The 26,703-nt window shown below is 39.2% G+C and overlaps 1 protein-coding gene across 1 annotated transcript in view; it reads right to left on the reverse strand.

Annotated features, from left to right (window-relative positions):
* The window catches only part of TMEM132D (transmembrane protein 132D), a 276,562-nt gene extending 251,531 nt beyond the window's left edge, over positions 1–25,031 (reverse strand). Inside the window, exon 1 of the mRNA XM_030024665.1 lies at positions 23,998–25,031. Within this exon, the coding sequence (XP_029880525.1) occupies positions 23,998–24,076 (79 nt within the window). The 5' untranslated portion in view covers positions 24,077–25,031. The remainder of the gene's footprint in view (positions 1–23,997) is intronic.
* Positions 25,032–26,703: the final 1,672 nt, after the last annotated feature.

A 26,703-nucleotide genomic window follows, 5' to 3' on the forward strand; every position in this document is an offset into this window, starting at 1 on the left:
TAATACAATATAATTATTAAAAAAGGTTTTGCTGCTGTGTCTGTTATTGGATACATAGATGAAACTAAGTATTTAGACATGACAATCAAGTATAGTAAAAGAAACAAATACAACTGGTAGCTTTACATTTTGGAAAACATGCAAATCATGTTTCCATATTAATCACAAGGCTTTTAAATGGTATAAAAATTATTTCATTGTTTTAATTCTTATCCATCCTTAGCACATACAAACCAGTCACAAATAAAACAGGAAGCAGTCCAAAAGATGACTTCTATTCTTTAAAGTAAACCTTCACAATTTTGAAAATAAAACCTACAATCCATACTTAATGGATTTTAGTCAGGCTCTTCAGCAGCAAAAAGAATGGTAAATTTCCTAAGACTAGGCCAAATTCTGACCCAAGCGCTGCAATGTAAATCCAAAGTGGCTGAATGGCATCTGGCACAGGAGCCAGTCTACTCAAGCTGTGCCAAAAATTGGGACAAAACTGGCCCAAAACTTCTCACACCTGTAGTTTTTTATTGTCTGGTGTGCTGAAGACAGACGAGTGCATTCTCAGTTCTAGCAGTTCCTGAAGCGTGGAGCTCATGTTTCAAAATCTGGTCTTCCTCTTCCTGATGCTGTTTTGTTGCAGAACACATTAACTATTTTAGTCTGGAGACATGGGAACACTGAGCTTCTCTTCCTTCAAAATCTTCCTAGACACCAAACTAATGAAGTACAAGCAGTTGTAATGTGTTCTTCAACAACTCAGCTCAGCAAAAATGGCAACCAAAGGTACTGGTTAATGTAACAGGAGCAAACACGAGACTAGCAAATAACTTTAACACAAGCTGCAACCATCATAAATCAAACTCTGTTTTGAACTTTTTCTTTGTAGTAGGTTGCAGATCTGAAATTCTCCTAATTTAAGGACATTAGAAATAAAAGACTGTGAAAAAGGATCACACTTGTTTAAACTTGTGACATATTATGCCACAAGGAATTTGCTTGCATAAGCAATGTTCAAATGAAGAAAGCTTTCCCTGGAGGCTTTAACTAAAATGTGCACAGCACCTTAGTTGATATTTCCATTGATTGCCAAGCTGTCCAAACAAACAGCGATTTGACAATAAAAACACATATTTGGCTTCTCAGCCTTTCAGGAATTACATGAACATACATTTACACCAAAATGCCAAAGGACACCAGTATTGGAAATTGTTCTGCAATGTGAGTAGGTTAGCTCCTAAACCATACACCTGGCAACAATATTTCTCTGGTCTAAGCCTGTTTATCATGGAGTTCAGTGTGAGTTTTGAAGCCTGCTAAGTTACTGTAAATGAGAAGATGGAAAGTCTGGAATGACTGTATCAAATCCTTGAAATTAATCTATACCACTCTCTAAGCAGAAACAGCATCTTCTCTCCTCCAGAGGGTCAAGGACTAATTCCATTTCAAAACACATAATTACAATGCTTTTCTGTTAGTTCCTCTCCTTGAAGAAATTCATATATATCTGACTTTTCTAAAATTGTGCTTATAAAATATTTAAACAGGCATTACATTAGCTATCTCAAATTTCACTATTAACCCTTAAATTAAGGTGGTGTAGACACAAAATGAAAAGTAAATTTGATTCTGAACATATCTCTACATCTTCTTATACTCATGCCATAATAGACAACTGCAGAACAAGTACCAATTAGGTCCTCAAAAGTATATAAGCATTACTAGTCCTTAAACTAGATGCATATTCCAGAAGTCAAAACTGCAGGAAAGCAGTTTAACCCAACAGAGAGAAAAGGGAGTAGGATTCTAGAAAATCTGTACTCTAGTCCCAAACCTCTCCCTTCTTTTGGACAAAACATGCTGTAAAATTTCTTTGTAAAGTGGTTTGAAATCACTTGATCAAAACCACCATGTAAGAGTAAAGCACTATTCCATTGAATTATAATTTTTTTTAATTAAATCTCCTCTATTTTACGTCGGCATAACCCAAAAGTAATTCCAGTAAAAGGTGTGTTTCCTTTTCACGTCACAGTAACAAAAAAATATGGCCTTAGTATATAAAAGGGGTGACTCCTACTGCCTTCAGCTGGCCAGTATTCTAGACTCTTTGTGAGCATGTTCTAACATCAAATAGAGTAGGTAGCACGAAGGAAATCTCTTGAGAAAAATTGACAGCTGTATTTCCTCCTGAATATCTTCTCCTCATCAAAATAGAAGCAAGGTATTTGACCAAAATACAAACTTTCATCAGGAAAAATTACAGAACAGGCCTCCAGAAAGTCTGTGTATTTTAATAGGACCATTAGATGGTTTTGTCCTCGAATATTCCTAAGCAAAGTTAGCAAAAGGTTAGAATTCAAGGCCAGTTTCCCTTGAGAAGAAAAATAAATCTACCAAAATAGTTACAAACACATCCCATGGATTAAAGGTTATATAAAAAGCCAACGGGTCAGAAATACCTCTCTTCCTCCTATCACTCCACAATACTATCTAATTAGATTGAATGCCTTTTTATTTCATTCAGTGCAGAGAATTTCTGAAATCCCAGTTTAATCAAGCCTGAGTCCTACTGCTCCTCTGAGGCACCATTTTCTTCAAAGCCATAAACTTCAGCCAAGGTTGTGTTAATTCTACACTTTTTTTCCCCTCCTTGAATTAATAATAACTAAAATCTAATAGTATTCCAGTATCTCACCTACTCTTTATTAAAACACTTAATTTCTGATTTCTTTAAATATCTCCTTTATGCCAAGATCTATCTCGTATGTTACTGAAAAAAGAAAAGACATTTAGAATAGATGAGTACTGTAAGGATGTTGAAGAGGGTGTCAGACACTAGGAATGTAGCTCCATGCTCTAATGTATTGTATCCAACCACAAGAGTTCACATAAGTAGTTTAAAGAAGGTTGGGTTTCTTTTTTGTAAGAAGAGAACACTGGTTATTGTGCAGAGTAGCTGCAAATGGGGAATGAATTCATTGCTGATTTTTCATCCACCTATCATTTCTCATTTTATGCATCCACGGTAAGCTCTTAGGCCTGCACAACTCTGAAGTCAGTGGAGTCCTACCTCCCTGTACTGATCACAGTACAAATATGTGAGCATGGGTGAGGCATCCAGAAGGAACTTTGATATACAAAACCCCAAAGAAGTTGTGGCTACAGATGCAGATGGCTGTCCACACACACAGTTCCTCTCTAAAATCAACCATAACCATCGTGGTATCATAGAAAAGCAAATGTGTTTTTTTAGAGCTAGACCATGCTGATACAGATTCAGACGAGGAGAAACAATTTCATATGTGATCTCAGATGGGGACTGTACTCAACTCCAGGGGGAAGAGAAACACATTTCTTTAGTAAAGGTTTTCACAGGAAATAACTGTCCGGAAAAAAACACCATAGCACCATTTTTCACCCTACCAGATAAGGTGGCCAGACAAGGAGATCCTTTGGTTCTAATGCGCTATACAATCAGTGTTTTGCCGCACTTAAAAGCCTTAAGTCTTTGGCACACTTGTTTCTTGAGGGTAACAAGAAGAGTGATTACAAAGCTGTTTAGTTTAGATTACTCCTGCAGATGCTTTAGCAACAAGATCCCAGATGCAGCTGGAGAAACCACTCTGAGGATCTGTAGGGACTGCTCTGAAGGAGGTAGTCCAGCACGTGCTCCAGCAATACCATTCCAAAGGAGCCCAGGAACCATGCAAAAGTAGACATGATTTGTTCCTTAAAATAAAACTGAGGGCCAGGTTATTATTTTAATTGTGGCTGTATAACCCCAAAGATGTTAGTAGGTTGAAATCTGACCTAATATAATTAATTGTAATCCCAATAATGTTACAGCCATTTACATGATAGCTGCATCTGGCTAAAAAAGGGACTGGTCTGTACAAAGTCCTATTTGTCAGTCACAGGAAGGTATGGATATGAGCTAATTTTGATGCATTAAAAGGGCATTGATACTGGGCACCAAAGATACCCTTAACATAGCAGAGAAGGACGCTTACCAAGGCAAAACAGGACCTGTTTAACTGGAAACCAGAAAAATTCAAACTGGAAAGCATGTGTTTTTGATTACCAAGGCGATAATCAACAGGAAAAAGCTCTGCCTCTTCAAATGTGGCCAAAACAAGAGTACATCTGATGTTGCATGCTCCTTTTTAAATGTACAATACTAGACTCAGTACAAAGATAAAACAATGAATAAAAGTCTAATTACATGTTTGACATTATAAACGGAGAGACTAGATGGCTTTATAGGCCACTCTGTCCATAAAATCAGTAAAGTTATAAATTTGGATACTAGCTTTAAGCCCTTAACTCCAGACAACAATGTCACATACCTGTATGTATCCAGGGCAGGAAAACAAAAAACCAGAAACCTGACAAAACCACACCCAACTACATTAATATACTGTGACGAGGCTATGAAGGTGTTGTGTTATATTCCAAAAACTGTAGCTAAATTAATCTCTCTCAGCATTATTTTCTTCTCCCACTTTTTTTCTGCCCACCCCCCCGATAAATAAATAAAACAGAGGTCTTTGTCATGGTAACTATGGAGTTACTTAGACAAGCAGCCTCCCAAGGAGAATTGCCTCTGAACAAGATGCCCACTGGATATTCCAAGTAAACTCATAAGGGAAATAAATATTGAATTATTCTGGTGTTTTAAATCATGTCTCAGTAGCCAATGTCTCTGAAATAGTATATAATCAGCTCACCTACCCACAGCTTTTAAGAACATACAAAAAAAAAGCAGCCTGTAAATTTCTTAATAATGGAAAAAAGATTTTTCTAAAAACTGGAAGTTTGGTCAGTTTGTCTGGTTAAACAGAGTGCTTTGAATATCATTATCAGAAAGCAAAATGAAGAAAACCAAGCACATCCCTACTTCTGGAAGCATCAACCTGCGGAAAGCGGATATCCTAATAAGAAAGTGGATATTATGATATTAACCAGCTCTGAAACAACGCAACAAGAACTTAATTTTAGGAAGCAGATACGGACTGTACTGTGCATACAAGAAGTATGAAAGTTTATCTGGGAGTGATAAACTATCTTGCAAGATAGCAGTCGTTTCTGTAATCCTGGGGAAAGGAGAATGCAGTTCAATTCTATGAGCAATGAAAGTCTTAAGGACAATCCAATCAATAGGATTCTGCTTGGAAAGGACATCAGGACCTGCTGATGTTCAGTCCCTTCGTGTTGCCTCATAGAAACCAGAAAAGGGAGGGATGATTTGGCACAGATGTGGGTTCCCCCTGCCCTGCCCCTCCCCACTCCCCTGAAATTTCTAATCCTCTAATCCAATCTTATCCTTCTAATACTAAACTCCTGCTGCAGACAGGACTTCCATCACATCTCCTAGGATTTTTTTTTGTACTCTCATCAATATCACTATTAGGAGGTATTTTCTTCCATTTCAGGTTAAGACACTCAATACACCACCTGGTGTTTCTCTTGCCTTAAGAACTTTAAAGGGACGTAAATTTATTCTGGTGTTTCATTTTAACTCTTTTTTTTAACATCTCAGAAACCTCAAGTGTGGTGCCAAGCTGAGGGGTACAGGACATGAAGGAATCCATAGCTTTCCAGAAGGATCAGTAAATATAGGCAAAAGCAATATTACTGGAAGCAACTTCTTGCAGGTAATGGGGGTAACGTAAACTTGTAATACAGGATATAAGGGAGATACAAGCTGAGGCCTCAAAATTTAACTGTTCGTGGACATTAATACCTTTCGACTAACAATTCACTGCTGTGAGTAGAGAGATTTTGATTAGTATTCAGACAAAAATCTGAGCGTTATAATAGTGGCCCTAGCCGGTGGTGGTATAGAGCCATTCTTTCAGACAGACAGCATGGGGAGCTTGAAAAATACCCAGTCTGATGGGCAAACTTCTACACATCTCACTTTGGCTGCTTGGACCCTGTTGCTAAGTGCAGTTTGGTAGATGATGCTAGGGAGGCTGGCTTAGAGTCCCTGATCATAGCTCATTAGGTTCCTCACAGACTTGAGAAAACACTGCACTTCATAAAGTTGACAGACTAATGGCTAATGCACTCGCCCATCCATTCTTTATTGAATTCATGCTGTTAACGCATTGCTCCACCTTTTCCAAAACAAGAAAGAGCTTGCAGCATCAACAATGCACTGTGTTGTGGCTTATGGCAAGACTGAGCTAACAAATTAAGAAGGTATAGATGCTGGAGACAATCAGCTGCTGTGCAAAAGCTAAACAAGTCTTCAGGTAGTGTATCTATTCCAAGTACTTACCTAAAATTTGGGTACTTTTTGTATATAAATAATACAAGACTTACTGCCCCATGTGAGTCATTATCCAAATATAATTTCTCTTTCAAAAAAGTCAGTTTCTGCTATCTTGTGCATTCAGTGGGGGTTCCTGTTGAGTAAGACTTTACAAAGTATGACTGAGGATGACTGAATCGGTCCTTAAAACACCAAAAAATTTTATTTTAATGGGATTTTTCTTCTTGGTGAATTCTAGCAGAAGAACTGGACTTGCCACTTAACCAAAGCAGAGCATTAGTATGTAAATTCATTCATATGACATTTCAAAATCATATAATGGACAATGCACATATTTGGCTTTATTTCTACCCACTCCAACTCATTTTTCAAGAATAATGGCAGGAAGAAGTCCTGGTCATACTGAAGTCAATGACTGAATTTGTAGAGCTAGAATTTTCTCTCACATGTTGCAGTCCGTGTGAGAAAATATGAAAATAGCACTTGTCTTCAGAAAGTCATCAGAAGACATCAGGAAAGCCTTCAAGACCTTCAGAGTGTCATCATACATTTTAAGATTACATGAGGCTGTTCTGTTTGAGGAAATGTTTGGGTGAGGGACTGGAGAAGTGAACGGACTTTGTAGTAAGAACACTGACTGTTGTAGAAAAGTTCTGTCATCAATTCAAGTCTTTCAGCAAAACTCAGACTTGGCTTTAACATCTAAAAATGTGGAAAAAATGTGATAACTGTAAAATCAGTCTGAGACCGTTTTAAAGCAATCTTAAGTTCTATATTTTGGACATTAGGAGTTTGGAGTGAATTGTGGACTTTAAGGTATTAGTGGCTGATCTGATAGTGACTTTCAATTTCAAGACAAAGAAATTCTGCCAACAGAAGATAAGAGTGAAATTTAATATATACAGTGGAACAGAAATTCTGAATGAAAAACAAAAGTATGCTGCTATTTCAATGAAAACAGTAGTATAATTTCAAATTATTCTGAGGTTTTCATACACTGGCATCCTACTGAACTCTGGTTTTGTCTCCTATTTTCAGGCATTTAAAATCTGTATCAGAAGGTGGTTTATATATCTTAACAGCTCACTGCATTTCTTAAAGATCAGTCTGAAGAGAAAATTACAGAATAAAATAACGAAACAGAGGCTGCACTTCTTTCTTTGCTTTAATTCAAAGAACTGCTTAAATAGAATTGTCTGTTAAGTATGAGATCACTCCCTTCTCTAAATGAAGCAAATTAAAGCCAACATTTTAAAGACCTCTTCATTAACTTCTGTTGTAATATTAGTAGCTCGTAATACCACATCAGCATCTTTAAGCTCCAGTCAAGATTCTATCCACTGAGCTGGGAGCTGTACTAAAGTTCTCAAAAGAGTCGAGGCCTGGATTTTCTAGTGCTCTGCTCCCTCAATTAGTGTAGGAGGGTTCACAAGCATTCAGCATTCACCGCTTCCCTCTGTAACATTTCTGGATGGACTTTGAAGAAAGCACACGTCAATGTTGAGACTGACTGAAAATCTCTCCAACTCATTTTGGTGCTTAAATTTAAAACTAAATACTTCTAAAAATCTAGCCTTCATCTACAGAGTGAAGAAATGTAACCTCTAAACAGATGTCTTCGTGTAATTTTGTTATCTTAAAAGAAAAAAAATCAACCAAGATAAGAACAGTTCATGCCTCACATATTCACTAAATATTATATGCTTCCATGTTTTATTTTAATTATGTGAAAACAAAATAGATTTTAATTAAAAAGAAGGCAGCTACCATAAACCAGAATTGGAAAGCAAAAAGCCTTAAGCAGTTCTTTTGAGGACTTCACAATGTCTGACAATTTCAATCTATTAGCTATCTTTCTGCCCATAGAGATCATGATTAGCCAGTAAACTTGCCCTTTCAATTCACTCAAAGCTTCAATCTATTCCATCTGTGCTCTCTGAACCTTTCATTTCCAATAGGTTCAGGCTAATTCAGAGCAGCCAGGGAGGCTGACAAGCTCTACCTTCCTTTCACATCCTCAGGGCTACATGCTGACATCTTAAAAAGAATTTAGAAATAAATATAATACCACTTCTTTCACACAGCAAAATCATTTATTTGAATTCCATTAGGGAAGCACACAGGTATAATTAGGAATTGGTCCATGACTCAAACAGCCATTTGCCCCCATGCTGGTCTAACCATTCCACTGTAATAAAACAAAACACTCCTGCGAGCTTACAGACTTTGACCTAAAAGGTGAATGCCTTAAGAATCAAGATGGACATAATTTTTTAAAAATTGTAACTCTGATGCACATCAGTGAGCATTTGTAAGAGTCCTTGCATCTTGATACACACAAACTAATAGCAGTGATACTTGTGACAGATTTACAATTCCCAGATGGCATTTGTCTGCTAGTATGTACATTCTGGCAGTGGAAGAGAAAACGGGGGTCGGAAACAGGAAGCCTACTCGAGATATGATGAGCCATTAAGACTTACCAATTTAGTCACAGCACTAGTTCATAATGAAGGAAAAAAACCAAGTGATTAAGAACTGGGAACTGCCTGGGTGATAGGCAGATGTGAGAGATCTCATACAATAGTAGTCTGTAATGCTTAGTACAGAACTGAAAGCCAAAGAGAAAATGCTAGGCTGGCCCAGATCCATGATTATGAAAGGGGGATGCTCAGCTTTTTGGAAACGGTTGCAACAGCGGCCATTGGTGATGGCTGAAAATGACCATAGCTATGCGACTGGGGCAAGGAAATAAAATTCAAATTTCTTCCTGGAAACTCCTGTGTCTTACATTTACCATACTGCAGCTTCTATCATCACTGCTACAGAATTCAGCTACTCAGAATTAGTTTGGCTGGATTAAGACTATAAAGACTTTTCCAAAATCTTTCCACTCACTCATCAAAATACTCAGCATACAGGTAAGTAGCATCCACTCTCAAGTTGGAGTATCACAGCTGAATCCGAAAGTAAGTGATCACCACATTATTAACAACAGTGGGAGGCTTTCCCTCCCCTTCAAATATTTCAACCAAGCCGTGAAAAGGAATTGACTGAGGGAGAACTGGGACTGATAGTATGTGTTACATAAAATGATCATATATCTGTTTGATTTGCACAGCTTTACCTTGGTCATCATTAAATATTACTATTAGACTTTTATTTTAAAAGTGTCACTGTTATGTAGATGGAATGGGATGTTACTTTGGTAAGGCTTATCATCTGAAAATGGCCATTATAAATATATCAAGTGATCACTCAAACTTTTTTCCATGCCACTCCATAAGCTTGAACAACATCTGATTTCCATACTCATGATTTTTTCGACAAGGGAATGAGAATGAAAAGGCCTGGGAACAGATTACTGGAGGTACAGTTTGATATTGCAAAAAGAAAGTATAATTGCAGGCTACTGAGGCACACACCCAGCCCTTTTTCATCTCAGATCTGGTGAGCATGTGGCCTCAGGGTGAGATTATTCACAGCCCCACATCTGTTGGAAAGCTTTTCTTTTTGGTGGGTTAGTCTTCCATCAGATGAGGGAACTGAACCACCTCAATACGCAACTGCAGTATTGTTGGAGCTGGTGTCTGCAAAAAAAACCCTAACCTACATAAATGAGGAAAAAAAATTAGTTTTCAGCTAAAAAAATTAGTCAGCTCTCTGCATGGTTCATTACTCAACTGCATAAATGTCAATGCCACACAAGAAAGAGAGACTGAAGCAGCCCCAACTGAGGCTGGCTTAACCTACCAAGGAGCCATACCATCCATGCTCATTTTCAGATCAGATTCAGCCTAGTAAAGAATGCTTACAAATTTTCTTCTGACTGCTTACAGTTTACAGTCTAGATTTAAGTGAACAAAATTCAACACCCAAAATACAGGAAAGCACCACTGTTCAACTACTGTGCTAGCACTATACCTGTAAAATACCTTTTTTTTAATTTCCAGGAAAGGTCTGTCATAACCATTTTCTACAGCCAAATTATAAAAGTTCTGCACATTTCTCCTGTAAAGCTAGACCTTGACTCCAAAAGAAGTATTGTTCCTTGCTGTGTTTTCACAGCAGTTAGCAGATTTTTCATTGCAATATAAAATACTATGTCATTTCATTATTTCTTTCTCTTAAGTTGCATGGTATCTATAGTACTACAGAATGCATCCTTTCTGTTACCAGCACATTTGATGACTACTTGTCCAGGGCAGAAGGCAAGTTCTATTGTGAAAGCTGTGCAATCTACTACAATTGAGAAGGAAACAAAAAAGTTTTTAATATCACCTTTTGCCAGTGTGTCAAGGAAGGACACTGAGGGCATTTGCAAAGTGTGAGAGTTTCCATTATGCAAAGGAAAGAACGCTGAGAAAAACCCTTTACTACTGGAAAAAGAGGTGAGAATTAAGAAGCTCACATGAATGAGAAAATATTTTACTGTAAAAACAAAAGGAGTTATTTTCAACCACTGAATATAAAGAAGTAACTGAGCATCAATTATTTTAGTTTTCCCTTCAGGTGGGTGAAATAAAGATGAGATTATTATGAAAAAAAGCAAAAATCTATCTTGGCTGTTTGTGACTTGAATTTATCATAGGCAAAATTACGATTTATTTATTCCATGAAAAATTATGGTAGTTCAATATTTGGTTTAGTCTGAAACTAAAGTTAAAATTTCAGTTGTCCCTCACCAAGGATGTTCTGCTGATTTAAAAATTCCAGAGCATTTCACTTGTTTGGCTGAACAGAGCAAACTTCTTTTCCAGTTTTTCAGTATTAGACTGCATGGTAGATGCCTGATTCCCCATTCCCCCGTATCAGCTAAGTTCTTTAGCCAGAATATATTCGCAAGAAGCAGTTACAGTGATTTTGGGAACCACTTCAGAAAAAACAGCTCTGACCCCTGGCCATTTTGTGTAGAAGGGGTTGTGTCCTCTTAGTTCAAACTGCTTCAACTAATGTGAGGGCAATTTTGCGGTTTGGTAGGATACCCGTTTTATAGGTTGAGGTCAAATACATGTGTAACTTGTCTGTGGGCTATGGTATAGGCATGCGTGAGGGAGTCTGAGGACATCAGGCCTCCTGGGACCATTCTGCTGATGGGCATTGTCTGTGCACATACAGTAGTCTGAAGCAGGCCACAGAGCACAGGAAGCAGATATCCTGAATTTCTTTATTATGCGGTCTTTACAATCCCATTCTTCACTATCAGTTCTTACTCTACAGAGTAGTAGCACAGAACAGAATACAGAGTTTGATTTTTATTTCTTCTTTTTGTCTTCCAACTTTCATAAATTTCTTCTTGCTTGCCCTCAATCTTAATTTTCTGGGCTACCAGCCTAGGTTTCCAATTATTTTCTGATAACTCCTACAGGTCAGTACTACAAGTTCAATGTCATCTCAAAATCTAAGATTATATGGTCTGTTTTCCTCCATGATTCCTTCTGTTCATCTCAGTGCTAAAAACAAGACTTGGACTTGCAGCTGGAAGGAAAACAGTAACGGCACTGACCTGTAATTGAGGAGGCAAGAGAAAGTGCAAGAACTATGGAGGAATTCACTTACTGAGTGTCTGAGAGAAACATTTATTCAGTCATTGAAGAAGAAAATGAAGAGGTACCAGAAAGCAGCATTTGCAAAGGACCAGTCAGATTTAGACCAGGACGAACACAATAGATCAGCTATTCCTAAGGTAGATGTCAAAGAAGCATAAAATATAACTGAAACTGCTACAATAATTCCATAGGCTCCAGATGAGATTTTGATAGTGCCTGTCGGTCAGAAGAAGATAAAACAAGTGTGAGAATGTGTACTTTCTCTGACAAATTGATCAAACTGGCAGCAAACATCTGCAACAAGTCAAAGACCATACGCAAGAAGCTGAGGGAATGGTAGTGTTACCACAGATATGAAGACTAGGATAGCTACTATTCTCAGGTTGAAAACACAGATGAGAATGTACTTATTAGGAAAAAAATGGTGGACTTCAGCACTTCACAGTATGAACTGAAACACTAGAAAATTCCTGTTACACCACATAACATCCTGCAATGCTCTCTTTGCATTTTAGGGGGATTTTTCTTCATCCCTTGATCTTCAGTGTCTCCCAACAACCTTCCAGGTAGAAGTTGTAGGCCATAAAGACTTAAAGTTTAACAGAACTAATTAGCTGAGAGATTATGCTATGACCTACTGCAACAGCTAAAATCATCCGAGGTCTGTGAATGCTGTCCCCTGCACCTAAAGGCAGTTACTATCAGGACGTCTCTGTGAGGGATCTTCAGTTTTGTATTCACTGTTCCTGATTTAGACTGCCAAAGCCCAGATTTGTTAGCACTGCAAATATGCTGCCAAATTCATCGTTCTTTTCTGATGCTGCTGAAAAGAGAACAGTTGAAAAGAATCTTTTCATGAACCATCCTTTTTATTATTATTGATGCAATTTGATGATTTGATGAGAACCTGTAATGCGTACGAAGACATTCTAAACATCAAGAATATAAATATCATAACAAAGGTTTGCTATATATAGTATTCTCCACTTACAAGCATTTCTCTTTTTTCAGGGTCTGATCCAAACCACATGCGTAATTCTGATAGGAATAGACGAAAGGATGAAAGGAGCACATGACTGTATTGGAATAGAAAGAAAACAAATAAATGCTTCAACAGTGGTTATTGTACCAATTACTCTGATCTACTGCTACTCAGATAAAGAGTCTAAATAAAATGGCAAGAAGAGACACAACAGCTGATGCTGATATATGTATTTTAAATTACTGCAGCAGAAACAGCAGGGAACAATATCCAAAGTTATGACAGGACAAAGGGAAAAAAAAGGTAACAGCAGCAGCAAACTGTGTAAGGATCACAGACAGATCTTAGGTATTTACCTTAGTTAGCATTTCATCCATTACACAAATGAAGCATTAACAATAGCAAAGAGAAAAGAGCACTGAGATACCACTGAAAATATCAACCTGCTGGATAGCATTAGGGAAATAACATTTTAATTCTCAAGGGAATTCATAGTGATATTTGCTTTATATTTTTTCTAACCTGAAACTGGATCCATTAAATTCAGTCTGAATTCTGGACCTCAAGAAGCTGGGTGATTTCGAAAGACAGCATGTCCAAAAAAATCTACAAGGATGCAAACATGAGAACATAAAGGGAACCTGCACTTGGATGCAGTATTGCTAAGATGGTCCACAAGCTTTCAACCAAACTAACCAGAAAATGTAAGAAAACCTGCAAAGAGCAAAGATTCACATAATCTGAAAACTTTACACGCACAGCTCTGCTGTTGACCACTTATTAAATGATGATGGAACCGTATGTTTCTTAAGTTGCAAAGAAGAGATCTTGCCAATTTTCTCACAAATGGTACCACCATGTGCATATTCCACAGGTTAAAGATGCTAAATGTCTTTATTGCACAAAAGGTTCCAAAGCTAATGACTGTTGTGAATGGTTCTTTTATATGAAGGCATTGCACATCTCAGAATATACTGAAAAGCTGCCTTAGCCCCATGGTCTATTCACTCAAAATGCCACAGCAGCATGGAAGATTGTTTTTCTTGGGGACCTCAGCAACAGTTATTCTCGAGTAAATGGGCAGCTAGAAATAGAGGTTCAAATACCTTGTACTGGCTCCCTACACAGATCTACAAACGAGGACTAGTACTGTATAGGGCACAGAGAAGGCAAAAGAAACCCATGCTTCAGGTGGAAACCTTCACCTCAGCTGGAGGTCAAACTCCATGTAATTTAGAAAAAAGAACTTAAAGACTAAAGAATAGGATTGTGTCTGACTCTTTGTGTGTTCTTATAAAGTCAGCTTGGAAGTTCAGAAGAATCCATTCATTTTGACTGTTTCAATTTTCATGTCCTATCATAACAGGAGAGACTAGCCAACAGTTTCTTTCACCAGTCTATCATCACAACCGCTACCCACTACGTTTGCAACTTACTAACATGAAGGAACTTAAAATAAACCCCAAAGACTTGAAGAGGTAGAGAAGGAATGAAGTATTTCTAAGATCTGTACCATCTGCCAAAAAACCCATTTTTTTTATTCTAAGTGGTTTGTCGCATTATTAATACAGATATTCAAAATCTGGTGGGTTTCTTCAATAGTTTATTAACATGGATTATAACAGAAAGAAATATAAAAACATCTTTATGACATCTTTTTATAAGAAGCTTTTTATGTTCCCTTTATCATGTTGCTGTTTGAAAGGTTTAGATAGCTTATTAATTGTAACGTCATAGGATGGGAATCTACTTAAGCTCTTAGAACTTTTTAATCACAGAGATGCTTTCATTATATCTTTATTTTTTTCCCTTACCCTACTTTTCTTTTCTATTCTTACAGGCCTCTGAGTTGTTCGTGTCGTCCAGCAAACAGGACAATCAGAATGCCACGTTCCAGTTTCTAACTCAGCCACTAGTAATTAATTATTTTAATGTGGTAAAATGTACATTCTCATCTGAGAAGAGGTGCAGATGCTATATAAACAGCAAGTAAAACAGGTCCTGCTCTGAACAACTTGTATTCTGAGTAGACAAGACAGCTTAAAATGGAAAGCAGAGAACTGAACTGATTTTCCAAAGGTTACAGAAAGCCTATGGGTACCCTGACTCCTAAATCACCATCACGAACCACTACATTCCCCAGCTTTCATAAAGAAGAGAACTCCAACAAGGTAAAATGATTGCATTTCTGTAAAAGGATAATAATACCCAACTGAAAAATGGGACAGGAAATAATGCTTTATAAGGACATTTAAAAAAATAAACTAGTCCTATTAGAAGACCATCCCAAGCCATCAGTCATTTTCCTATTTTAAAGTCTATCAAATAGAAATATTTCTGCCTCCACAAAATATCAAACAGCATGTAATCCTCAATTCTGTTGGAGAAGCCAATGTTCATGGACAGCTTTTCTGAAGAGATTTTGTTTATTTTTAAAAATACAGAGCGTGCTGTCAGGGCTGTAGTACAGGCTGGCTCAGTGGAAACCCATTAAAACCACTTTACTGGGCAGATGGTGTCAAAGAGTCAGAAGTATATAACAGAATCCTACTGTGCACAAGTGTTCAGTATGCAAGAAATCATCTCTTATCAGACAACTGCTGCAGGGGACACAGTCAACCACAAAGGAGAGAGCAGAGCACAGCTAAAGTCATGATAGCCTTAGAACTGTTTGCCCAATAATACGGAAATGGATATGGAATATGAGAACCTTAACTGATAAACCCTGAGTAAACAAGGGAAGATCTATGGAGAGCATCATATCAAGCTTTAAAAAGCAATACATTGCTTTTATTGTTATTCACTGAAGGTGTAACTACTCTTTGTCATTAAGAGGGATATCACAACTCAGAAAGACTAAAATAAGATCTGAAAAGTGTCCACTAAATTTTGGATCACCATCTTTTCACACCCTGATTTACAGGATTGCTAAGCAGTTGGCATTCTAGCAGGATTTCTAAGAACAGGTACAAAGAAATTCATTAGAGACATCTGGAAATAGCGGCCTTGCCACTACAGTCTACAAGATGACAAACTTCAATTAGTCATATATCGGATGAGCACTAGCACACTAGTAGATTATGAGACACTCCTTTTGCATATGTTCCTTCTCCATTCTCTTCTACAGAAGGTAGGCCAAGTTTTTCTAGTGTTTTCTTATGAGCCTAATTCTGTAGGTGAGCTTAACACCTAACATAAGCACCTAACTCAGTTAAATAGATCCTATGATCTGAGTTAAATAGATCCTAAACAGAACAGACACAGTGAATATTAGCGTAAATGGGACAGATTAGCGAAAACTCTAAAAGTATTCCTCATATGCTGCTTACAGAGTAACAAAGTGTGGTAATAAACTTACAGAGTGTATATACATCTCTTTCCTCCACTGTGCAGAATCAGGATTGTTCAATTCTGCCCCAAGTCCCATATTGTTCACCACATCAAGTTGTCCTTCTTCAGCTCAAGAGCTACAGGCTTGTGCACCTCAGCAAACTAGATCCTATTTTTATTTCTGAAAACGTGCTAAAGATGACAGGAGGGTAACTCCTGGTACATGGTGGTTTTACACATTTATTAAACTGGGAAGCTTTATCAGAACTGAATAGTTCCTTCAACAGTAGTTCAAAACACAATCCACTGAAACAACATCAAGACCTCCTTCATTGCAGGAAAACCTGACAATACACCCCATATTGCTAAGAGCAAGGTAGGAAGTTAAATGCATGAATTTGCCATGCATAGACAAGAAAAGTAACTGCCCAATGTGTACTACAAATTAATATTAACCAAGCAAGACTGATTACATTAAGACAGAGATACAAAACTCTGAAAGATAAATACAGATATTTCAACTGCAGGCACATGCAAAACACCACTGTTTCCTTTTCTTGACGACAAATGAATGAGTCACCATGGCTCAGTGGAAAATGGAGGATATGATTATGTGCTAATCTAGGATCTTTGATAAATGAGTGGATTGAAGGCTAAGTGGTATTATTTCCTTTCTTATATTATGGATTGGATTAATATTCAGAGACACTATTGGCTAGTTATCTCTGACAGCTTTGAATTCCTCCTCTTGTACAATGACTTTACACAATGTATACTGAAGACATAAAAAGTACACTTTTAAAAATATAAATAAAAAGCAAGGAAGTGATGTTGAGGGCCAACAAAATCCAAGGTTCTGAGATCGTTTAGCATTAGATGAGACTAAACTCTCCAACTGACTCAGAGGATTTTTTAGCATGCAAGACATGCAGCCTCATCTTTGTGAATAGCTGGACATCTGCCTTGTTCCTCCGCAAGAGGTCTGCAGACCGCCTGCTCAACAGTCTGCCTACCTTGAAAGCAGATAGATCAAAAGGCATGCTGTAGAGAATCCTGGTTCAGCTAGAGAGGACACTTCTTCTGTTGCTTCTTAGTCTGTCTTGTAAAGTTGCACACACCAAGAATAAAGAGTGCATTGACATCTTCCCACATTTCTGCTTGGTGCACTCATTATTATTACCCCTGCTACTTTTTTCTACATAAGTAGCTAACTCATTTATTTTGCTCTTTTTATGGGATCTATGTTATTCAATATCCTTCCCCCTTCTCATGTGTTAATAGTCTACATGGTCATTTTTACATGTGGTTTTATTTTGCTTGCTCTAGCTGCATGACTGCAAACTAATGAGGCCCAATGCATTCCACCAAGGAGAAGAAGAGCTATTAAAAGACACCATTAGCAGAAAAGCAAATTAGTATAAAATGGTATTGAATACATTAAGGCTGGAAAATGGTTACTAAACATTACCATAGCAAATTTCTGGAACACCCTCCTATCCAAACCATCTTACACAGCATTGTGACAAAAGTCTTTATTTGCAAATAAAAACCCAAATAAATAAACAAACCAAATCAATTCAAAGTAACTTTAAAAACAGAGCTAGATGGGCCTGTGAGAAGGTGAAGTGAATATAGGAGGAGGAGGGAAGAGGCCTTCTATTTTGTAAATTTGGGAAAATATGGCATCAGTGTAGATGCATCCACTACCAACCATTTCTACATGGTCTGTACAAGAAACAAAAATGTGTGCGTTTGGCTGAGCAACTTTCAGGGAGACAATCGTCTGCAACACAGAAAACTCCCTCCAGAAACCTTTCTGGAAACCTTAATTAAAAAAACCAAGACTGAGGGGTTAAGAACAAACAAACATCCTTTGTGAGTACAGCGGAAGCCTTTTAGGAAGTTAATTGACCCTACAGTGCAGATGCCGTTAAGTGACTGGCAGACTACTCCTACGTCGCTTCACTGAACCACTATTCAATGTTGATTTAAGTGAACCTACGCTGCAGTGGATTAGAAACACTCACACCATCAGTGATTGTGTCTGAAGTACTGAGGCAATACCAAACAGTTCAGAGAAATACTTTAAATTACTACAGTTAGTCTCACTACAGTAGTTTTTCTCAACCCTTTTAAGGGCAAGAGCCATATAACTTTTTGAAAGAAATCCAGACCAAACACAGTATTGTCACAAAGGTCTTTGTTTACAACCAAACACAAATTGGGATGCACTCTGAAAGCACCCTTGTTACTTCTACTTCCTCCCTTTGTTTTTTTCTAGCTTGCATGCATAAGGTTTCTGGCACTGGTTTCACAACACTGCTCAGATGTTCTATGAATCACCACTGGTGTGTGGGCCACAGGCTGAAAAATACCACTCCAGAAAACTCTGTCTATGCTCTGAATTAAAGCCTACCAAAGGCAATGAAACCCCATATACTGACTGTAATGGGCTCTGGATCACGCCCACTGTGGATCAATAGATGGATATAATATCTTATGTCACAGAGCTGGAAGTTATATCATCCTCTAGGTCAAGTTTAAGTCACACTACTAAAGTAGAAAGTGGAAGCTTGCATAGATACTACATAGGCTGTACCTCTTTGGAGGATGAAGACTTTCAATCCATTAGCTCTGTGGGGCCATCAGACTAACACCTTACACTGCAATTAAATCTATTCAATAAAAGAAGAAATCAAGGACACGAAGAAGCCAATCCTCATTCTACAGTAAATTTTCCCCCCTATGGAGGAGGGTGAAGTAGCCTAACATCCTCAAATATGTACTTTAAATCTGCTCATAATAATTAGTGTTATCTAAATGTCTCTGAACTATTTTAAATCCACTTCATTTTGAACTGCCATTAATAATGCAGCAGGCAATATTACAAAGACTGGTAAAAATCAAGTAATTTAATGTAACACTTTGTAAACCAAACCTGCGATGAATCTCAGCTACCTCTTCAGCTTCTCTGCAATCAATCTGTCTGGAGTCATGTTTATGTATCCTAGGACCTGTGATAGACTGCCACTAGACTTGGCATCCACAAAAACTTCAGGAGGTTGATTTAATGTGAATGCAGCATGAAAAATCAGATTATCTTTTGATTCTCTCTTTTATTAAATAAAACTGATCTTTATTGAATAAAGCTGCTTTTATTAATATCTAAAACATTGGTTGGTGTCACAGAGCCCGCCAGTCCTATGGAAATAATAAAAGAAAAGACAGAAGTAAAAAATGAGAACATTACAGGGAAATATTAGAAACCAAATCACATTAAGCCAGTATTGCAGCTGACAAATAAAACATGGGTCTAGCTGTAGAATTTTTTAGTTTAGCCTGAATTTATTATTTTGACTGAAAGAAAAGAAATCAGAATGGGTCTTCTCCCAGAAGTACACTGTGGCAAGAAACAGAGTAAGATCAAAAAAGTGGAACTTAGTTTCCCCCTCCCTTGTATAATGTCTCAAAAGACTGTAAGTTCAATGCAGCTGGGACAAAGTACAAAAACTGGTTTTATGGGAACAGCTTGAAACTTAAGCTAGAAAGATTTCCTTTATCTTTTGGCTTTTTAAGAAAACTTTTGGGGTTTCTGCATATAGGCAAAGCTTACAAGAAAAATTCTTACTGACCACACCTGTCATTTATGCTCATCTAAGCAGTGGTCATCTGAAATCAGCATGCAGTAAATTTTCTATACATATCAATTGCACAGCTAGAGCAACAGATGCCTATGATGAGTCTGTCCACAAGTACTGTCAGGGCTGTTACTTTGAGAAAAACAATGTGTCCCTCACCATCACAATAAAAATCTATTAACATGAACAGAAACTCAACCCTGAACTCCTGTCTAGTCACCACCAAGAAGGAGGGGGAAAAAAATATGTATTGTAAATCAAATAAAATAATCTTCAATTTTGATTCCATATACAGCACTATTTTCCATTACTAATATACTACCAGCATTCCAGAGTAATGAACTCCAAAGTAAGTAGTGCTGAAACACAGGTGGTTGCACTCCTCAGCTTTTCATTTTCCATGTTTCTACTTACATTAAGTCCACAGCACACTTCAATGTCAGTAGAAGATCTGCACATAAAGATCTTCAGAAATGGCCCACAGCCTTCTGGAAGATGGACCATAACTAACAAGCTCATCTGTTAGTTCTTTGTACACCACTACCCCCACTGAAGCCAGTGGATGCACAAGTGAGATTAAAGTGAAGGAAAGAGGCTTCCCATACCACTACAAGACACAAAGATATAATCCACCGAAATCACCAGTGAAGTATTTCAACAGTGTGGACAGAATGACATATTCTGATACTAAGTATCATCATGGAATCAGTAAAATTGCGCAGAGAAAGCCAAAGATAGAGTTTGTCTGTAATGACACAAAAAAAATCTACAGTATAAGATTCAATAGGAATCAAGACGGTTCAAAGAATACTGTAACATGGATAATTCCAAAGGAAACAGAGACAATTTAAATCCAAATATCCAGATACTTCTCTCCTATATTGTAACCAAAGCTAAATGTTTGGGGGTTTGGTTTCTGGGAGATTTCCCCCCACACACTTTCCTCTAATAGAAGATTGGCATCACTGCAAATGTGCTATCCACAGCTCTAGCCAATGGGGAACACTCTTAGGGGTATACAAGGTAATCCTGCCTAATACAGTTGCCAAGCCTCCACATTTATAAAAACTGAGAGAAAAAGAAAATCAAAACAGCAGCTATGTGGCCTGAGATCTCATTAGAAAGTGACTTGTGGGAAGATTTCAGCCTAGGATGACAGAGAAGAACACAGAATGCTCAGCAGAACACAGGCAGAAAAAGTCACTAAGATATTCACTCATTTTGTTACCGTCAACTTAGACCTGAAATTTGAAATTAATTAAATCAGGTTTTTTATCTGACAACAAACATTCATAACGTAAAAGGCTCCTCAATCTTAAGACTCACAATATACATCCTAAAATTGTTTAGTGTCTTACAGGAGATGCTCAGTTCATTATAGACTTCAGCCAAGCATGGAACCTGGTGTTTGAGGAAAATATTAAAGTTTTTATTCTACTCCAATGAAGCTAATGAGAGGCTTTCCCCTTAAACAATGGCACAATGCCCACATTAATTGTGCCTGTTGTATTAGCCTGTATTTTCATTAACATCAGCTGGACATGGTTATTTTTTAATTGAAGATTTCTGAAGAATTTTTTTTCCGTAGTTGATACCAAATAGCAAAATGCCCAACTGACTGAGGCTAAGCACTGGCTCCCCAGGACTGACTCCAGAAAACTCCTAGTTGAAGACAAAGCTGTGAAATGCAACTACCCCCATAACCACACTTACATAGCCTTATAATCTCTGTCCGTTGTCTATATAGATATGTACACATGCACACACATATATATAATTACACTGACAGTATATTAAAATACGTGGATTATATCATCAGTGACGAATGGTTCCAATAAGAACATGAAGCTCATTATTGAAAACAGCATTTCATTCTCAGGCTGGAGCTATTTTCTGCATTTACCAGATAAAAGCAAAGCAAAACCGCAATAGTATTCTCAAGTCTTCAACATTATTACCTGAAAGATTTGGAAACTATACAGTAAAAAGGTGCGTTGCCATGGTTCTGAGTAATCAGCAACAGACCTATACACAATAGACAGCTGATTGCTGTTGCATGTTAAAAGATTTTTTATCTCTTTAGGAAAACTTTGTCATCATGTCATAAATGGGAGAGTTTTTCCATTAGCAACAGAAAGGCATCAAACAAACATACCCTGTAGTAGAAATCAAGTCTGATTATTTTTTTGGTTTTCATCTTCTTACAGGGTGTGGGGCGGGGAGGGGGGGGAAATCAACCTTTTACACTGTCAAGTTTTTTTATACTGTAAATCTCTGGAACACTCTGGTCTTTTCAGAGTGTACTAAGGCATAGTAGTACAGATGGAGTCTGTAACCAAGTATGGAAATAGACAATTACATTAAAGGTAGATACCTGTATTACTAAACAGCAAAGAGTCCCAGCAATCACGCAGTAGTATATTGGATATTGGAAGTGCAAAATAAATAGCACAGACAATACCAGTAATTCTAATGGGATCTCGAGTATCTGGTTTCAAGACATATCAGATTTAATGAGACTTCACAATCACAATACATAGAAAAATCTCACTCATCAGTTTTTATAGTGATTTTTTTCCACCTAAGAGACCTCCTTTCCAAGTCTAATTTTTCTGCCTAAGTTTATCTTTCAAAGGAGATGTAAGTAACATTTAAGAATACAATAATATATGAATGTTATAATTGCTGAGCTGGCAATAAAACAAACACTGTACTCTGTAGGACTGAAATGCCACTTATACTCCAATCTTGGAATAAGCTGCAATCTCAGTCAAACACTATGTTAATGCAGTGTTAAGGCTACAAAGTGAAACACCAAAAAATAGGAGATGAAGAAGTTAATATTCTTACTGCATTGTTAGGCTACCCAAAGTACTGATGTTGCTTATAATAAAATACATAATTTACAACCTAGCTGGGAAATCAAAAGCTACTGGTGTGCAGTGTGAATGAAGCAATCTTTTGAAAAGACTCAGACTTCCAATCCCTGCTGCTAATGCATTTTCAATCACAACTTTAAAACTGTACTTATGTAGGCACTGCATTTGGGTAACATTTGAGGAGACTTATAATTTTGTTCCTTTCTTTCCTAAGCTGTTCTAAGGAAAAAAGGAAAAGTGAATTTGGTACAGGGAACCACCACAGAAATACATATTTGTGTATTTTGCCTTCTGTCGGTAAGTTCAGTTCTGGATACAACGTAATTAGTAAAAATAACTCACGTAAGGAAAAGTGCTGATATCTGGAAGCATAAAGAGATGTTAAGAATAACTAATACCTTTTTTAAAATAGCGATGTTTATAAGCAGAACTCTTTATCAGTATGGTTTCAGAATCATAGATTAAATGCATATGCTCTTATTCCTCTCTGAAGACTAACCACGTGTGAACTTTAATTTTGTTTTCCTGCCGAAGTACAGCTGTTGATGCACAATGTCTTCTCAGTAGAAATGTGTATTTCTCCTATATTCCACAGGAATGCTCAGAATCATCTAAATTAAGTATTGCAAAAATGCATCCACCTTTTGGCTGAGGCCATTGATGAAAACTTTCGGTTCAAAAAGGAGGACCTATATGCACACAAAAATGTCTGCATTGTCTACATGCTGGTTTTCTGATTCTTACTGTAAACACACTCGAGGGCAACAAGAAGATATCACTGAGTCATCTGAAGTCATGCTGTTAGGACATTCAAACTCTATTCAGCGTGCAGAATATCAGACAGCTAGTTCAGGCTCTCATCAAAGCTTCTAAACATTTCAGCAAGCACATATTTCTCTGGTCCAGTAAAACATTGCCAGCCAGTCTGAGATACAGGCTTTTTCATTTGAAAAATTACATAGAAGATAATGGTGGGGCAGCTAACTCCAATAGCTTATACCTCTAAAGATTTCAAATTTCCAGATAACAAACCCTTTGCAGTCCAAAGCTGAGTTACCAGCTAAGCTCATCACCAGCATCTACTACACGATCAAAAGTACAATAGGCAGGTAACAAATGCCTCAGTAAATGGATAGACTGTTTGTCACAGTGGACCAAGGAAAAATCCTGCCACTTGGGATTTCCCATCACGATATCTTTGTTTTTGACTAGCACATGACTCCCCCCAAGTCTTTCAGTCATGAATTGTGGGGATCGACATTCAAGGGATTACAAAGAGAAGGGACAGAGGCTGTGTATGCAAAATAAACAAGATGCAGTGAAACGGACAGAAGAGGTTGAGACTTACCTTTGGAAAAAACTGCTGCCAGGCTCAAGAGGAGAGGTGACAACAGATGCCCCATATTGCTAATCCCAGAAGCGCACATCCTAGGGCTTGTGGAGAAGTTAGGGCTCAGTTTCACACACTTTGTAGTCAAAATAAAAATCGGTCAGCTGGAGAGGCTGCATTTTCAGCAAAGGTCATCTGGAAAGCGCAAAAGGCATTTCCTTCGGAGAAAGGACTTACTTCTTTAGCTTTAACCCTCCCCTTTCCTCCCTCCTTTCTTCAAAACAGAGGATGCTGTGAAAGAAAAACCCTCTCCTCTCAATACATAGGAACCAGTTCTGGTTAAAACCTCGCTCCTCAGCTGCCGGAGGCAGGCAAGCAGTCCCCTACCCCGACACCCCCCCCCCAAAGCCGGCAGGGTCCGGCGCGCAGGGCAGGGGCTGCGGGGCTCCGCGCCGTGCCCCCCCCCGGCTCCTTGGGGCGGAGACCCGCCTGCCCGCTCCTGCCCGCGGCCGGGCTGCGCCTCACAACGCCAGTGCCCGCATCCCAGCGGAAAAGCCCGTCGGCTCCCCAAAGTTTTCCTTTAGGTGATGCTGCTCAGCCCTGAGATCATCCAGACACGGAGGCAGGGTTTTCGTTGTTGCGCGCTCTCTCTGGGTTTGGCTTTTTTTTTTTTTTTTTGGTTGGTTCGTTGTTTGTTGTTGGTTTTTTTTTTTGTTTGTTTTTTTTTTTTTTAAGTTCTCAATTTCCTCATGGACTTGTTTGACTTTCTGCAAGAGAAGGAGGGGGCGAGCGCGGCTCCCTCCCGAAGGTCATCGCCACGGATGGGCTTACTGCTCCCGGGGCCGGCGGGCGGAGCGGCCGCGGCCGGCGGGGACCTGCCGCCCCCGCGGATGCTGCTCGCTTTGAGACCGTAGCGGGGCGCCGGCCCCGGCCCATCCTACGCGTGCCGCGGTTGCTATTTACAGAGAGGCCGAGGTTTAAGCCGGGAGGTGTCGCGGGGGAAAAAAAAAAAAAAAAAAACCCACACAAAAAAGAGGAGGGAAACAAATAAATAAATAAGCACACGACCGAAGCCCCGCCTCGCACCAGGCAGCCCGGCAGCCCCAATCCGCGGGCAGCGGGGCGCGGAGCGGGGCGGAGCGGGGCGGAGCTGCCTGGCCCGGCCCCGGCCAACTCCCCCCCCCCCCCCCCCCGCCGCGTCCCCGGCCGCGGCTGGGCGCGGAGGCGGCGCGGAAGGCGAGCAGGGCCGCTGCCAGGGGCTGGTGCCCGGCGGGGGCTCGCCCTCGGCAGGGCAGGGGAGGGGAGAGGCGGCCCCGCGGGTACGGGCGGAGAGAGGCAGCCCTGGCGGCGCCGGCCCTGGCGGGGGGGGGACGGGACGGGGGACGTGACACGCAGCTGCTCCGTGCCGGGGTGTGACAGCCAGCCTCATCCCCCCAAACCCCGCGTCCACGGGCGACCCCGCTCCGCCGCGCCGGAGAGGCTCCCGCAGCCCCGGGAGCCGGCGGGACCGCGCGGCCGCCCGCTACCGGCAGCGCCCCAGGGCAGGCACAAGCCTCGCTCCTCCCGGCACCCAAACAAACAGCGTCCCGCCGGCTGCCAGAAGCGACAAAGCACGCCGCTTTGGCATGGGTACGCTGCTGCACGTGGTCGGGTTTTGGCTCCTTCCCTCATCCACATTTATCGTGTATTCAGCTCTCCCTAAGCCGCTGAGACAGTCGAGAGCCAAACGAGGCGTGCGGTGCAGCCGGAAGAGGGAAATAACGCGACGACTGTGTGGCAAAATACTTCATGCATATTGCAAGAGCAGGAAAAATACCTACATTTGGTCTAGATAGTGTTCAAAACTGCTGGGGGAAAATAACGGACCTCAGATTTTCCATTAGAGAAGGTGTCAATGCAAGAACCATTCTGCTAACCCAACCCTTTGGTCAAGCTTAATAATGAGATTTATATTATCCTTGGCACATAGAATGGCAGCAAAATGCAATTTACCACAGCCCAAACTAAACAAACACACACACACACAAACAAACACAAAAAACCACACGCACACACACACACAAAACCAAACCAACAAAACCACCAAACAGAAAACAAAAAAACCCAGTAGCTACAAGAACTTACAGTCACTTTGTTCCTTCATGGAGTACATGTTTGGGAGCAATAAAAAGATTCTTTTTATATTAACATCCACAACGCTGAAGCTTTAAAACAGGTCTAGCAAAATACACTTTGAAACTGTACACTTTCTGTCTGCCAACACTGAGAAATAGATGATCAACCATGCAATGAGGAAAGGCTATATTTTGTGTGATGTTGTGGATTCATTTTGGAAGTTCACATCAGTTTTAGAAGTACTACCAATCCCAGAGAAGTTCCCCAGACCTGAAATGAAGCATACCTCTAGAACTGGCATTATATCTGAAACATAAACGTACCATCTCAGAACATCCACGACTGAAAGAAGATAAAAAATTGTTATTGACATGATATATAGTATGTTGTGGCCAAAAACTTACAGTTTTGTCCAACATAGGAGAATTATTATAAAATACTAGTCTCTATCAAGTTAAAATGATCATCATCTGGAGGGAGAAGCCAATGCCCAGCTTCATTCAGTAGCAGCGTGAAATATGCCAGCATATTACACCGGTTAATCTGTATTCTGATGGATAAGGAGAAGCTTCCTATAGTCTACAAAAAGTAAGAAAAGTGCAAAGAAGG

The sequence above is a fragment of the Aquila chrysaetos genome, chromosome 9, assembly GCF_900496995.4.
Source record: "Aquila chrysaetos chrysaetos chromosome 9, bAquChr1.4, whole genome shotgun sequence".
Classification (NCBI taxonomy): Eukaryota; Metazoa; Chordata; class Aves; order Accipitriformes; family Accipitridae; genus Aquila; species Aquila chrysaetos.